The following is a 14,496-nucleotide window of genomic DNA, read 5'->3' as shown; positions in this document are numbered from 1 at the left end:
CATACCTAGTTGCGCTGTTGGAAATGTAAGTGCATGCGCCAATTTGAACGAAGGAAAAAGCGTTGTGTGGATGCTGACATGTGCTGTCGTGTGTGTCCTATACAGTTGTGATGAATGGCCAAAAGACGAATAAATAATTACTTCTACGACTCGTGGTACTTCGCAGACTCAAAACATTCTTGCCAATGAATGTTTTAGTACCTTTTCACTGACGGCCTGTGTGAATGCTGCTATTGGAATTGTTTTGTGGAATAGTTCGATGTTATGTCCTGTCAAATGTATATCGATTTTCAGTCGTCCAAACCATACATAAATTACATATCGTTCTGTGATAATGGTCAAAATCAGTAAAAGCAGGTAAACGCAAGCACATTCGTCTGTCCAAGGGTGTTTCGCTGTTGCATGTTACTGATCCCTGTATCTATTGGAATGTCTGTGATACCAAGGAACATCAATATCGAAGTGGTCTCGCTTGTTGTGTACAGTGTTGGTTGTAGTCTGCTGAAGCGAGGGTAGAAGCGGTGATACAAATGCAATCTGGCACAGCCGACATTAGATTTTGAGCATCATTTTCCAAAATGATGTCGAGATCCGTAAGAGCTGAAACCCGAAGCCGAGCTAAAGATGACATTAAACGTGTCATGCAAGTCGTCGACAAAGTTCGACATTGGTAAGTTGAAAAATGTCATGTCATTAATCGTGCTTCTGCTGATCAACTTCGAAAATACTATTATAACTGAACAAAAGCTGTGTGTATTTTCGTGCCCAAAATTTTTCCTGGTTGCGGTGTTAGTGCCGCAAAAGAGAAAGCAGAAGATAAAAATCTCGGTAATGGCGAATTTTAGTTAGAAATACTTTCAAACATTTTCTCTAATGTGAGGATATGTAGAAAAGTGGTCTCGCTATAAACAGCACTTCTGAAAAGATGGTGTGGAGGTATTCTTGAGGTGCATAATTTTGAGGGGTAATGGAAATAACCCTATATAAGCTTTGCAATGGTAGAACCAGTTTAACATTTATCATTGTTACATGACGTATTTGATACGACGATTTTCTTCCTGTCGTCACAGGTTACAGTGGTCGGCAACCTTTCGTAGTGGATTTTAAACGACCATTAAGATCTTAAAAGAACGTCAGATATGAGTTTCGCGTTTACTTCTTTCCACTGCCATGGTTAATTCTGAGTACCTTAAGTAAGCTTGGAACGGCATTCTTGAAGCAAATTACACTCTTGGTATTTCATGCAGAATTGTACCAGTGCATATAGCAACTGCAGTAATTCACAGTGAACTGGGTTATATGCAGCTTCATAATTTTATAAAAATTGTGCTCTCGCTAAATTTCGTAAATTTATTCATTAGCCCATCAGTGCAAAAGATGGCACACGGGTTTATACATAATCGTTTTCATAACGAAAATTATGTTGCTTTGGAGAAAATTTAATAGCAAAGGTTACATTCAGTATTACTTTTTCCGGATTATTGGATTCAACAATTAGACCTAAGTCTGTCGTCTTCTGCTCGGTGAAGTGATGCATATACTATAAGTACATGTACAATCATTATTCGTCATTACAAATGAGGAAATGGAAATTCCATATTTTCATACGTTTAAAAAAACCTTCTTGTACGTCCTGTTCAATTTTGACTGTATCTCTTATACCATGTTGACATTCTGTTGGTTATTGTGTAGCACATTCCACACAGGACTATTAAGTTTTTTAAAGATATAAAATGTAGAATTTCCATTTACTCATATGTAATGGCTAATATAACTCTTGTTTATGTACTGTATATAAATACAAGACTTTACATATCAGAAGATGGTCTTGACTGTTGAAACTAGTAATCACTAATAACTAGTACTGAATGCCGTCTCCCCTAATAAATTTTCTCCAAAGCTATTATGGATCACTCCTTATCCTTGATGACGAGAAATTTCAATCAAATTGTGCTGCATTTTTGTTCAGTGATTCTGGCTGTGAATTTTAGTGTTCACGTATCACTTTCATTAAACATGTAGTTATTGACAGATGCTGTGAATTACATGGGTGGACAGTGTACCAGGTCGGGATAGACAAGGTGTGGGTATCATAAAATTGTGTTCAAAGAATGTTAGGCAGGTGGTACATCCTAGTTAGCTGGGTGCCAGTGCAAGCTGGAGCTGTGGCTTGATTTACCACTGTTTGGCAGCAGCCAGATGCAACATACGATCCCTCTTTTGTTGGCCATACAGAAGCACATAAGAGTGTGGGAGGGGGCAGACTTGCTGTCGGCACTATAGTGGAACACAAAAGAACCTGCAGAGATGCTAATCTTATGTACCACAAATGCCACAATTAACTGTAATTGAATAATATTTTGTTGCAAAGTTCGGGACAAACTGACTGGGTAACTTGCACTAAATATCTGAAAGTTATCTTTCTATGCAGATTAATATACTTTGAAAAGTCTTTCTAACAGGTCTGTTAGGTTATGCAATGGTAAGTACTTCACTTTCTCAGATATAAGAAGTTGTCAGTAGCTGAGCTGATCACTGTTTATAACAAATATTTGTACTATTTATTTGGCCATTGCTTTGTGTTCCTGTTTCAACTTTTCCTAAAATATCTTTTGAAATGTTAGTTCGAGGTGAAGGAAATTTTGTAAACTGTTTTCCGGTGCTGTTTTCTTGCCTTTCTGTGTGCATTTGATATTTATCAGTAACTTCCAGGTATTTGAGTTACTGCAGTACATGGGCAAGGAATATTCTCATGGAAACCTAGGTTGAAGGGGCAGTTTGTCTTCTGCTGTTGGATAAAGACTTTCCAGACTCTTCTGTGCAGTGCAGTTCTTTGCTACAGGCATTTCTGTTGCTTCTGTTTTTTTTCTGATGTCTCCTGCGTACCTTACATTGGGTTGACATCATGGTCTTTCATCATCTCCTGGAATCCAGCGAAGAACGTACATAGTCCAAATTAAGAAAATTGGTAGATATTGTGAGGATAATCTAAAAAAAAAAAATGATGTGGAAATGTATATTTGCGGTAGTACATCTTTCTCTTATGGAATTGAAATAATTGTATGTTGTTATGGGCTAGGAGACACCGTCTGGGGTGGTTTTACTGACTGGTGTTAGTTGTTCTATTTGACGTCACATTGGTAATTTGTTAATCAGTGAAGATGAGGTGAAGTATGTGGATGTGCTGCAGCTTAGCTTGTATAGAGTACTCAAAATTAGAAAAAAAATGTTGTGCATAACCTCAGTTACTTCTTATACAAGAAGTGTGTATGTAATCAGGGGCAAGGGGAGGGCAGTAGTCACTAACCCATCCTCAGGGAAAAAAATCAACTTGCTTTGTTCCCCCATCTTGTACACACCCTTTCAACATTAGCTTGAAGAAAGCCATGCAATGATGAACTGCTGTTGAAAGAATTTTGCTAACGAAAGTTTTTGTAGCATAAGGGGCAGTCAAATTAAAACAGGACAAATGGAAAAAATTAATTAAACTGGTTCTTTCAAAAGAAATTGCTATAACTTTCAATAAATTTATCCCACTATGTAATAAAGTGGTCAGTACATTTATGGAACCATGTTTGTGGTTGCCTACAGAACCGTGGCTGTACCCAGGTGTGCACCTCTTTGTTAGAAACAAATAAATGGCACAAAGGTTTTTCATCAGGGCCCTCAAAACATGGAAATAGCATGGAATGAGATTGAGACTGCACCAAATAGAAGTGTTGATATTTTTTTTAAATGTTTAAACAAATCATTATCGGCCCTCGATATATCGATGAAAAAATAGTGCTGTACCTGCCTACAAAAATATTGGCTGCACATTGTAAATATACTGCTGGTTTTAGAGCTGTATGTTTAAGTATTGATTTATTATTAGGTATTCTGTACATCAACAAGCTAGCAGCTTGCCTATCCCCCTTAGAGCAAAAATTTAAAGAAAATGCACGTTCACACTTGGTGACAACCACTTTGCTGACAATGGTAATTTCATGTGGCACAGTGAAAGGCATCAAAAGGATCTGTAGTACATTTTCGTCACATCAGTTTTGTCGGGAACACTTCCCAGTTCTTTTCATTTCTGCCATTGTGGCGATGGTAAATGTTGCAGTTGGTAGTGCTGATTGTCAGCTTTTTCCCCACAGAAATCTCCGCCCACAATAAAGATCTATCTTGTCATTTAGATTTTTGTTTCTTATTGCAACTGGTACGCTGTTTCTTCACATTGTAAATCTTGCTATTCCATTCACAACACCACTCCTGAGTGCAATTGGACTTCCTTTGTGCCACATACAATTGCTATACACATCAAAGAGAAAGATTGGATGTGATGAAAGCTCAAAAAGTCGTAACACTCCTTCACACAATGAAAGTAAAATTGTTCTACTAAAATTTCAAACGAACAACTTTGAATATTTAATGACAATTCTGAAAAAATACGAAATAAAGATACTGGCACTCAATATTGTCAGTTTGATATTGTTATGTTGGGGAAATACTGTTATGTTGGGGAAAAATATATATATATAATAGAGGGAAACATTCCACGTCGGAAAAATATATCTAAAAAGAAAGATGATGTGACCTACCAAACAAAAGTGCTGGCAGGTCGATAGACACACATACATACACACAAAATTCTAGCTTTCGCAACCAACGGTTGCCTCGTCAGGAAAGAGGGAAGGAGAGGAAAAGACAAAAGGATTTGGGTTTTAAGGGAGAGGGTAAGGAGTCATTCCAATCCCGGGAGCGGAAAGACTTACCTTAGGGGGAAAAAAGGACAGGTATACACTCGCGCGCACACGCACACGCACACACACACACACTCCGGAGATGGGAACTTGCCCTTCAGCATATCCTCTCTTCTCGCTATCCGCCAGGTCTCAATCTCCGCTAATTTCTAATTTCAATTTGCCGCCACTCATACCTCACCTGTCTTTCAACATCATCTTTGCCTCTGTACTTCCGCCCCGACTGACAGCTCTGCCCAAACTCTTTGCCTTTACAAATGTCTGCTTGTGTCTGTGTGTGTGCGTGTGTGTGCGCGCGCGCGCACACACGCACACGCATATACACAGACACAAGCAGACATTTGTAAAGGCAAAGAGTTTGGGCAGAGCTGTCAGTCGGGGCGGAAGTACAGAGGCAAAGATGATGTTGAAAGACAGGTGAGGTATGAGTGGCGGCAAATTGAAATTAGAAATTAGCGGAGATTGAGACCTGGCGGATAGCGAGAAGAGAGGATATGCTGAAGGGCAAGTTCCCATCTCCGGAGTTCTGACAGGTTGGTGTTAGTGGGAAGTATCCAGATAACCCGGACGGTGTAACACTGTGCCAAGATGTGCTGGCCGTGCACCAAGGCATGTTTAGCCACAGGGTGATCCTCATTACCAACAAACACTGTCTGCCTGTGTCCATTCATGTGAATGGACAGTTTGTTGCTGATCATTCCCACATAGAACGCTTCACAGTGTAGGCAGGTCAGTAGGTAAATCACGTGGGTGCTTTCACACGTGGCTCTGCCTTTGATTGTGTACACCTTCCGGGTTACAGGACTGGAAGAGGTGGTGGTGGGAGGGTGCATGGGACAGGTTTTACACCGGGGGCAGTTACAGGGGTAGGAGCCAGAGGGTAGGGAAGGTGGTTTGGGGATTTCATAGGGATGAACTAAGAGGTTACGAAGGTTAGGTGGACGGCGGAAAGACACTCTCGGTGGAGTGGGGAGGATTTCATGAAGGATGGATCTCATTTCAGGGCAGGATTTGAGGAAGTTGTATCCCTGCTGGAGCGCCACATTCAGAATCTGATCCAGTCCCGGAAAGTATCCTGTCACAAGTGGGGCACTTTTGGGGTTCTTCTGTGGAAGGTTCCGGGTTTGAGGAGATGAGGAAGTGGCTCTGGTTATTTGCTTCTGTACCAGGTCGGGAGGGTAGTTTGGGATGCAAAAGCTGTTTTCAGGTTGTTGGTGTAATGGTTCAGGGATTCCGAACTGGAGCAGATTCGTTTGCCACGAAGACCTAGGCTGTAGGGAAGGGACAGTTTGATGTGGAATGGGTGGCAGCTGTCATAATGGAGGTACTGTTGCTTGTTGGTGGGTTTGATGTGGACGGACGTGTGAAGCTGGCCATTGGACAGATGGAGGTCAACGTCAAGGAAAGTGGCATGGGATTTGGAGTAGGACCAGGTGAATCTGATGGAACCAAAGGAGTTGAGGTTGGAGAGGAAAATCTGGAGTTCTTCTTCACTGTGAGTCCAGATCATGAAAATATCAATAAATCTGTACCAAACTTTGGGTTGGCAGGCCTGGGTAACCAAGAAGGCTTCCTCTAAGCGACCCATGAATAGGTTGGCATACGAGGGGGCCATCCTGGTACCCATGGCTGTTCCCTTGAATTGTTGGTTGACCCCACCAACACCCCGCACCCCTACCTTCTTCCCAAAATTCACAAACCCAATCATCCCGGCCGTCCCATTGTAGCTGGTTACCAAGCCCCCACAGAACGCATCTCTGCCTACGTAGATCAACACCTTCAACCCATTACATGCAGTCTCCCATCCTTCATCAAAGACACCAACAACTTTCTCGAACGCCTGGAATCCCTACCCAGTCTGTTACCCCCGGAAACCATCCTTGTAACCATTGATGCCACTTCCTTATACACGAATATTCCGCATGTCCAGGGCCTCGCTGCGATGGAGCACTTCCTTTCACGCCCATCACCTGCCTCTTTCCTCATTACCTTAGCCAGCTTCATCCTGACCCACAACTTCTTCACTTTTGAAGGCCAGACATACCAACAATTAAAGGGAACAGCCATGGGTACCAGGATGGCCCCCTCGTACGCCAACCTATTCGTGGGTCGCTTAGAGGAAGCCTTCTTGGTTACCCAGGCCTGCCAACCCAAAGTTTGGTACAGATTTATTGATGACATTTTCATGATCTGGACTCAACAGTGAAGAACAACTCCAGAATTTCCTCTCCAACCTCAACTCCTTTGGTTCCATCAGATTCACCTGGTCCTACTCCAAATCCCATGCCACTTTCCTTGACGTTGACCTCCACCTGTCCAATGGCCAGCTTCACACGTCCTTCCACATCAAACCCACCAACAAGCAACAGTACCTCCATTATGACAGCTGCCACCCATTCCACATCAAACGGTCCCTACAGCCTAGGTCTCCGTGGCAAACGAATCTGCTCCAGTCCGGAATCCCTGAACCATTACACCAACAACCTGAAAACAGCTTTTGCATCCCGTAACTACCCTCCCGACCTGGTACAGAAGCAAATAACCAGAGCCACTTCATCTCCTCAAACCCGGAACCTTCCACAGAAGAACCTCAAAAGTGCCCCACTTGTGACAGGATACTTTACGGGACTGGATCAGATTCTGAATGTGGCTCTCCAGCAGGGATACAACTTCCTCAAATCCTGCCCTGAAATGAGATCCATCCTTCATGAAATCCTCCCCACTCCACCGAGAGTGTGTTTCTGCCGTCCACCTAACCTTCGTAACCTCTTAGTTCATCCCTATGAAATCCCCAAACCACCTTCCCTACCCTCTGGCTCCTACCCCTGTAACCGCCCCCGGTGTAAAACCTGTCCCATGCACCCTCCCACCACCACCTATTCCAATCCTGTAACCCGGAAGGTGTACACAATCAAAGGCAGAGCCACGTGTGAAAGCACCCACGTGATTTACCTACTGACCTGCCTACACTGTGACGTGTTCTATGTGGGAATGACCAGCAACAAACTGTCCATTCGCATGAATGGACACAGGCAGACAGTGTTTGTTGGTAATGAGGATCACCCTGTGGCTAAACATGCCTTGGTGCACGGCCAGCACATCTTGGCACAGTGTTACACCGTCCAGGTTATTGGATACTTCCCACTAACACCAACCTGTCAGAACTCCGGAGATGGGAACTTGCCCTTCAGCATATCCTCTCTTCTCGCTATCCGTCAGGCCTCAATCTCCACTAATTTCTAATTTCAATTTGCTGCCGCTCATACCTCACCTGTCTTTCGACATCATCTTTGCCTCTGTACTTCCGCCCCGACTGACAGCTCTGCCCAAACTCTTTGCCTTTACAAATGTCTGCTTGTCTGTGTATATGCGGATGGATATATATGTGTGTGTGTGTGTGTGTGTGTGTGTGTGTGTGTGTGTGTGTGTGTGTGTGTGTGTGCGAGCCGGGATTGGAATGACTCCTTACCCTCTCCCTTAAAACCCAAATCCTTTTTTCTTTCCCTCTCCTTCCCTCTTTCCTGACGAGGCAACCGTTGGTTGCGAAAGCTAGAATTTTGTGTGTATGTTTGTGTTTGTTTGTGTGTCTCTCGACCTGCCAGCGCTTTTGTTTGGTAAGTCTCATCATCTTTCTTTTTAGATATATTTTTCCCACGTGGAATGACTCAATACCACTTCTACACATTTTATCGGAAGTGTTATCGTATCAGGTGTCGTGCAACATTTGTAATGAAATAGAGGATTTTTTGGTAGGGAGCATGCAGCATGTTATGTTGGAGGGAGTTGTCGAGAGATGTAAAAGTAACTTCAGATGGGCCCTAGGCAAGTGCTTTGGAACCCTTGCCGTCCGTGTTGTATATTAATCACCGTGCAGACTGTATTAATAGTGTGGGATTCAGATTGGCTGTTTAAGTATTTTTCCTGCTGACAAGACTGGTGACGTGCCAGAGAAGCTGAATAGTGGACAGTAATTTAGTGTGTTCATGGAGGAACAATATTCATTGAAAAAAACAAGAGTTTGTTGCTTAAGGTATTTTGTTTCTTTTGCCAGTTCAGTACCAAAATTTATAACTAGGAGATTAATAAATAATTCTTCATGAAAGTCAGAAATGTTTTTCCTCAATTGTTTCTTACAGTAGTAATCTCTGGATTTTTGTAGATGGTGTAGTTGTCTGTAATGAAGTACTGTGTGGAAAAACCTGTACAAATATTCATTCAGATCTTGATAACATTTCGAAGTGGTACAAAGATTGGCAACTTGCTTAAAATGTTCAGGAATGTAGAATTGTGCAGTTCACAAAATTGAAAAAGTCATATGGCTACACCTTCAGTCACAGTTGAAATCAGTCCACTCATACAAATATCTGGGTGTACAATTCATAAGGATATGAAATAGAGCAATCACTTGGCAGAATACTAGGGAAATGCAATCAGTCAACAAAGGCGATTGCTTAAACACATCACTCTTGCGACCAGTCGTAGAAAATTGCTAGTGTGTGTGGGACCCGTACGAAATGGGACTAACAGAGGTTATTCAGTGCATACAAAGAAGGGCAACGAGAATGGGTGCAGGTTTGTTTCTCTCAAGGGAAATGATCACGGGGATGGTGAAAGAAGTAAAATGGCAAATGCTTGAATATAAATGCAAACTGAAACTTTAAAGCTTACTTTCAAGAATGGATATAAATACATTTCTCAACAGTTAGAAATTACATTTGTTGCTTCTCATATGTAGTTTTTTATAGCAGAGCTGATGGCCATTAAGAAAGCCCTATGTGTTATTAAATGGACCTCTGTCAACAGTGTTAGCAAGTGATTTCTGCTGCTCATGTTGTTCTTTCTGACTGTATTCATACTACCTGTTCTGTTTTCTTTCTTTAGTCACAAGTCATGTTGGTATCCCAGGGAATGAACTGGGTGGCTGTTCGGTTAGAGGAGGATTCCAGGTACAGATTGGCAGATGCAGATAAGACCTCTTAATCACTCGGAGAGGAACATCTGGTCTGCTGTTGCCCCCTTGATAAACTCCACACTAGCAAGGAGATTGCAGCTACATGGTCCTTCTCCTTTTTTTCCTCTTGGAAGAGATCCACCATTCGTCATACCAGATTAAAACATAATTTTATCATACATAGTGGGCCATTCCTCACATTGTAGTTGTGGATCCTGACAGATACTAATTCAGATCCTGATGAAATGCCCGCCCCCCTCCCCCCTCCTTTTGGTTTTGTGCCATACTTGGTCTTCCAGATTCTGTGCCTCTAATATTGCTGGATGGGTATGGTCAGTTGAGCTGGTTCGTGGTTTCTATCCTCAGATTAAAATTTTAAACTGGTTTTGGGGCAGGGGTCGGAGGGCTGGGACATCTCCAGCCACATGCTTAACCTGGGGAGTCCTTGACACTGTCACCTTAGCTAGCCATCTTTGTTAGACTTCTTTTGCTCTGTTTTAATTGCTTTTAGGTGTGATTGGTCCCATTTTTTTCTGATGAACTTTGTTTTAGTAGCACTCCAATAAAGGCAAGATCTTATGGATTTCTTATCATTCATACTAGCTGCTGATGAAAGTACAGTTGAACAGGTTTTTGTGTTTTCTCGCAGCAAGTGGGCTCTGTTCTCATCTTTAACAGTTTGACAGATTGAGGGTAGGACAGTTGTGGGAGGGACACCCTCCATTGTATGCTGAGCTCAGAGCTACACTTCGCCTGATTCCCACCCACTTCCTGATGTGGTTTTCTCTCTAACTTAATTTACGACTATTGTTCCAACTGATTACATTTTTATTTATTTATGTTTTTAGTGATTTTACTTACAGTATGACAAATCTGCAAGTGAGAAAGCTGTGTTTATTTTATTATTGTCATAGCCTTTCTTTAGATTGGTGAGGGATCAGATATGTGTGAGTTTTCACTCAGCACTGATGAGCCTTGGGGAGCCCTTGTCTGCTCTGATCTGCATACTGCTCTCTACCTCAATATTTCTTTCTGTGCTTCAGTTTTACCACCCCTAAATAATCACTGTTTGATCAAATTTCTAGCTTATGCCACTTATCCCAGATTCCCTCTTGACCGAGGGACTGATGGCCTTGATGTTTAGTCTCTTAACCCATCCAGCTCTGTTTTGTGAGATAAAGAAAGCTTTGGTCCTGAAGAGAGCATTTGCCTGTATGCTTTTACTTGTGTTTATTATTGTGCTGTCTGTAAGGTCTTTATCATTACTTTCGGTGTAATTTTATTTTGGATAATGCATTAAGTTTTCTTACATAAGATTGTGTTATGAATAAAACTGATTGATGTGCCTAAGGCCTGATTAATAAAGTAAATTTCTAAACTAAGGATTTTGCAAATGATCGTCCAGAAGTCTTACAAACAGTTTATTTTTTTAAATCTTCAGAGTCATCAGTATCAGTTCTCTGCACATTTAGAGGCACTATTTTTTATGTTTTCAGCTGTGATATATACAGGGTGAGTCAGGAGGAAAGGTACATGCTTTGAGGGGTGATAATATTAGTGATTCTGAACTAAATACTTTGTATGGACGTATGCCCTATTCCGAATGGTTTCAGAGATAGAACGCATTTAATATCACTTTCTTACATTTTTCTTGAATAGCTTGAAAACCGCACTCTCCAGCGAAAACTTGTCGCAGTACAAAATTAAACTATATTAAATTTCCTACAAAAACGTCCTATTTTTTCTGTAGAACTAATGGTTTGTGCGAAGAGAGCGCAAGAATGTTGAAAAACTTGCTCGATGCACGTGCGCAGTAGCTTACATAGTTTTTGTAGGCCAATTTGAGGTAGTTTCCTGACTGCTAGGCCACAAGTGTCCCGTATCAAACTGTTTGTCTCAACGTGCTACTTCAAAATGGTACTTCAAATTGGCCTACAAAAACTGTGTAAATTACAGTGCATGTGCGTTACGTGTTTTTCAGCATTCTCGTGCTCTCTTCGCACAAACCATTAGTTCTAGAGAAAAAAATGAATGGGGCCTTTTTTGTAGGAAATTTAATGAATAAAAAAATAGGAGTGCGGGTTAGCTACTACAAACAGCATAGTGAACGCATTATTGTGGCCAAGATAGACACAAAGCCCATGCCTACTACAGTAGTACAAGTTTATATGCCAACTACCTCTGCAGATGATGAAGAAATAGATGAAATGTATGACGAGATAAAAGAAATTATTCAGGTAGTGAAAGGAGACGAAAATTTAATAGTCATGGGTGACTGGAATTCGTCAGTAGGAAAAGGGAGAGAAGGAAACATAGTAGGTGAATATGGATTGGGGAGAAGGAATGAAAGAGGAAGCCGCCTTGTAGAATTTTGCACAGAGCATAACTTAATCATAGCCAACACTTGGTTCAAGAATCATAAAAGAAGGTTGTATACCTGGAAGAATCCTGGAGATACTAGTAGGTATCAGATAGATTATATAATGGTAAGACAGAGATTTAGGAACCAGGTTTTAAATTGTAAGACATTTCCTGGGGCAGATGTGGATTCTGACCACAATCTATTGGTTATGAACTGCAGATTGAAACTGAAGAAACTGCAAAAAGGTGGGAATTTAAGGAGATGGGACCTGGATAAACTGAAAGAACCAGAGGTTGTAGAGAGTTTCAGGAAGAGCATAAGGGAACAATTGACAGGAATGGGGGAAAGAAATACAGTAGAAGAAGAATGGGTAGCTCTGAGGGATGAAGTAGTGAAGGCAGCAGAGGATCAAGTAGGTAAAAAGACGAGGGCTAATAGAAATCCTTGGGTAACAGAAGAAATATTGAATTTAATTGATGAAAGGAGAAAATATAAAAATGCAGTAAATGAAGCAGGCAAAAAGGAATACAAACGTCTCAAAAATGAGATCGACAGGAAGTGCAAAATGGCTAAGCAGGGATGGCTAGAGGACAAATGTAAGGATGTAGAGGCTTGTCTCACTAGGGGTAAGATAGATACTGCCTACAGGAAAATTAAAGAGACCTTTGGAGAAAAGAGAACCACTTGTATGAATATCAAGAGCTCAGATGGCAACCCAGTTCTAAGCAAAGAAGGGAAGGCAGAAAGGTGGAAGGAGTATATAGAGGGTCTATACAAGGGCGATGTACTTGAGGACAATATTATGGAAATGGAAGAGGATGTAGATGAAGACGAAATGGGAGATAAGATACTGCGTGAAGAGTTTGACAGAGCACTGAAAGACCTGAGTCGAAACAAGGCCCCGGGAGTAGACAACATTCCATTTGAACTACTGATGGCCTCGGGAGAGCCAGTCATGACAAAACTCTACCATCTGGTGAGCACGATGTATGAGACAGGCGAAATACCCTCAGACTTCAAGAAGAATATAATAATTCCAATCCCAAAGAAAGCAGGTGTTGACAGATGTGAAAATTACCGAACTATCAGTTTAATAAGTCACAGCAGCAAAATACTAACGCGAATTCTTTACAGACGAATGGAAAAACTGGTAGAAGCCGACCTCGGGAAAGATCAGTTTGGATTCCGTAGAAATGTTGGAACACGTGAGGCAATACTGACCTTACGACTTATCTTAGAAGAAAGATTAAGAAAAGGCAAACCTACGTTTCTAGCATTTGTAGACTTAGAGAAAGCTTTTGACAATGTTAACTGGAATACTCTCTTTCAAATTCTAAAGGTGGCAGGGGTAAAATACAGGGAGCGAAAGGCTATTTACAGTTTGTACAGAAACCAGATGGCAGTTATAAGAGTCGAGGGGCATGAAAGGGAAGCAGTGGTTGGGAAAGGAGTAAGACAGGGTTGTAGCCTCTCCCCAATGTTATTCAATCTCTATATTGAGCAAGCAGTAAAGGAAACAAAAGAAAAATTCGGAGTAGGTATTAAAATTCATGGAGAAGAAGTAAAAACTTTGAGGTTCGCTGATGACATTGTAATTCTGTCAGAGACAGCAAAGGACTTGGAAGAGCAGTTGAACGGAATGGACAGTGTCTTGAAAGGAGGATATAAGATGAACATCAATAAAAGCAAAACGAGGATAATGGAATGTAGTCAAATTAAGTCGGGTGATGCTGAGGGAATTAGATTAGGAAATGAGACACTTAAAGTAGTAAAGGAGTTTTGCTATTTAGGGAGTAAAATAACCAATGATGGTCGAAGTAGAGAGGATATAAAATGTAGACTGGCAATGGCAAGGAAAGCGTTTCTCAAGAAGAGGAATTTGTTAACATCGAGTATAGATTTAAGTGTCAGGAAGTCGTTTCTGAAAGTATTTGTATGGAGTGTAGCCCTGTATGGAAGTGAAACATGGACGATAACTAGTTTGGACAAGAAGAGAATAGAAGCTTTCGAAATGTGGTGCTACAGAAGAATGCTGAAGATAAGGTGGGTAGATCACGTAACTAATGAGGAGGTATTGAATAGGATTGGGGAGAAGAGAAGTTTGTGGCACAACTTGACTAGAAGAAGGGATCGGTTGGTAGGACATGTTTTGAGGCATCAAGGGATCACAAATTTAGCATTGGAGGGCAGTGTGGAGGGTAAAAATCGTAGAGGGAGACCAAGAGATGAATACACTAAGCAGATTCAGAAGGATGTAGGTTGCAGTAGATACTGGGAGATGAAGAAGCTTGCACAGGATAGAGTAGCATGGAGAGCTGCATCAAACCAGTCTCAGGACTGAAGACAACAACAACAATTTTGTACTGTGACACGTTTTCACGGGAGGGTGCAGTTTTAAAGTTATTCAAGAAAAACATACAAAAGTGATATTAAATTTG

The 14,496-nt window shown here is 41.4% G+C and overlaps 1 protein-coding gene across 1 annotated transcript in view; it reads left to right on the top strand.

Moving 5' to 3' along the window:
* Window positions 1–365: 365 nt before the first annotated feature.
* LOC126162589 (B-cell CLL/lymphoma 7 protein family member B-A) overlaps window positions 366–14,496 on the top strand; it is a 57,040-nt gene continuing 42,909 nt past the window's right edge. Inside the window, exon 1 of the mRNA XM_049919195.1 lies at window positions 366–670. Within this exon, the coding sequence (XP_049775152.1) occupies window positions 579–670 (92 nt within the window). The 5' untranslated portion in view covers window positions 366–578. The remainder of the gene's footprint in view (window positions 671–14,496) is intronic.

The sequence above is a fragment of the Schistocerca cancellata genome, chromosome 1 (genome assembly GCF_023864275.1).
Source record: "Schistocerca cancellata isolate TAMUIC-IGC-003103 chromosome 1, iqSchCanc2.1, whole genome shotgun sequence".
Classification (NCBI taxonomy): domain Eukaryota; kingdom Metazoa; phylum Arthropoda; class Insecta; order Orthoptera; family Acrididae; genus Schistocerca; species Schistocerca cancellata.
This window is presented reverse-complemented; position numbering and strand designations above follow the sequence as displayed.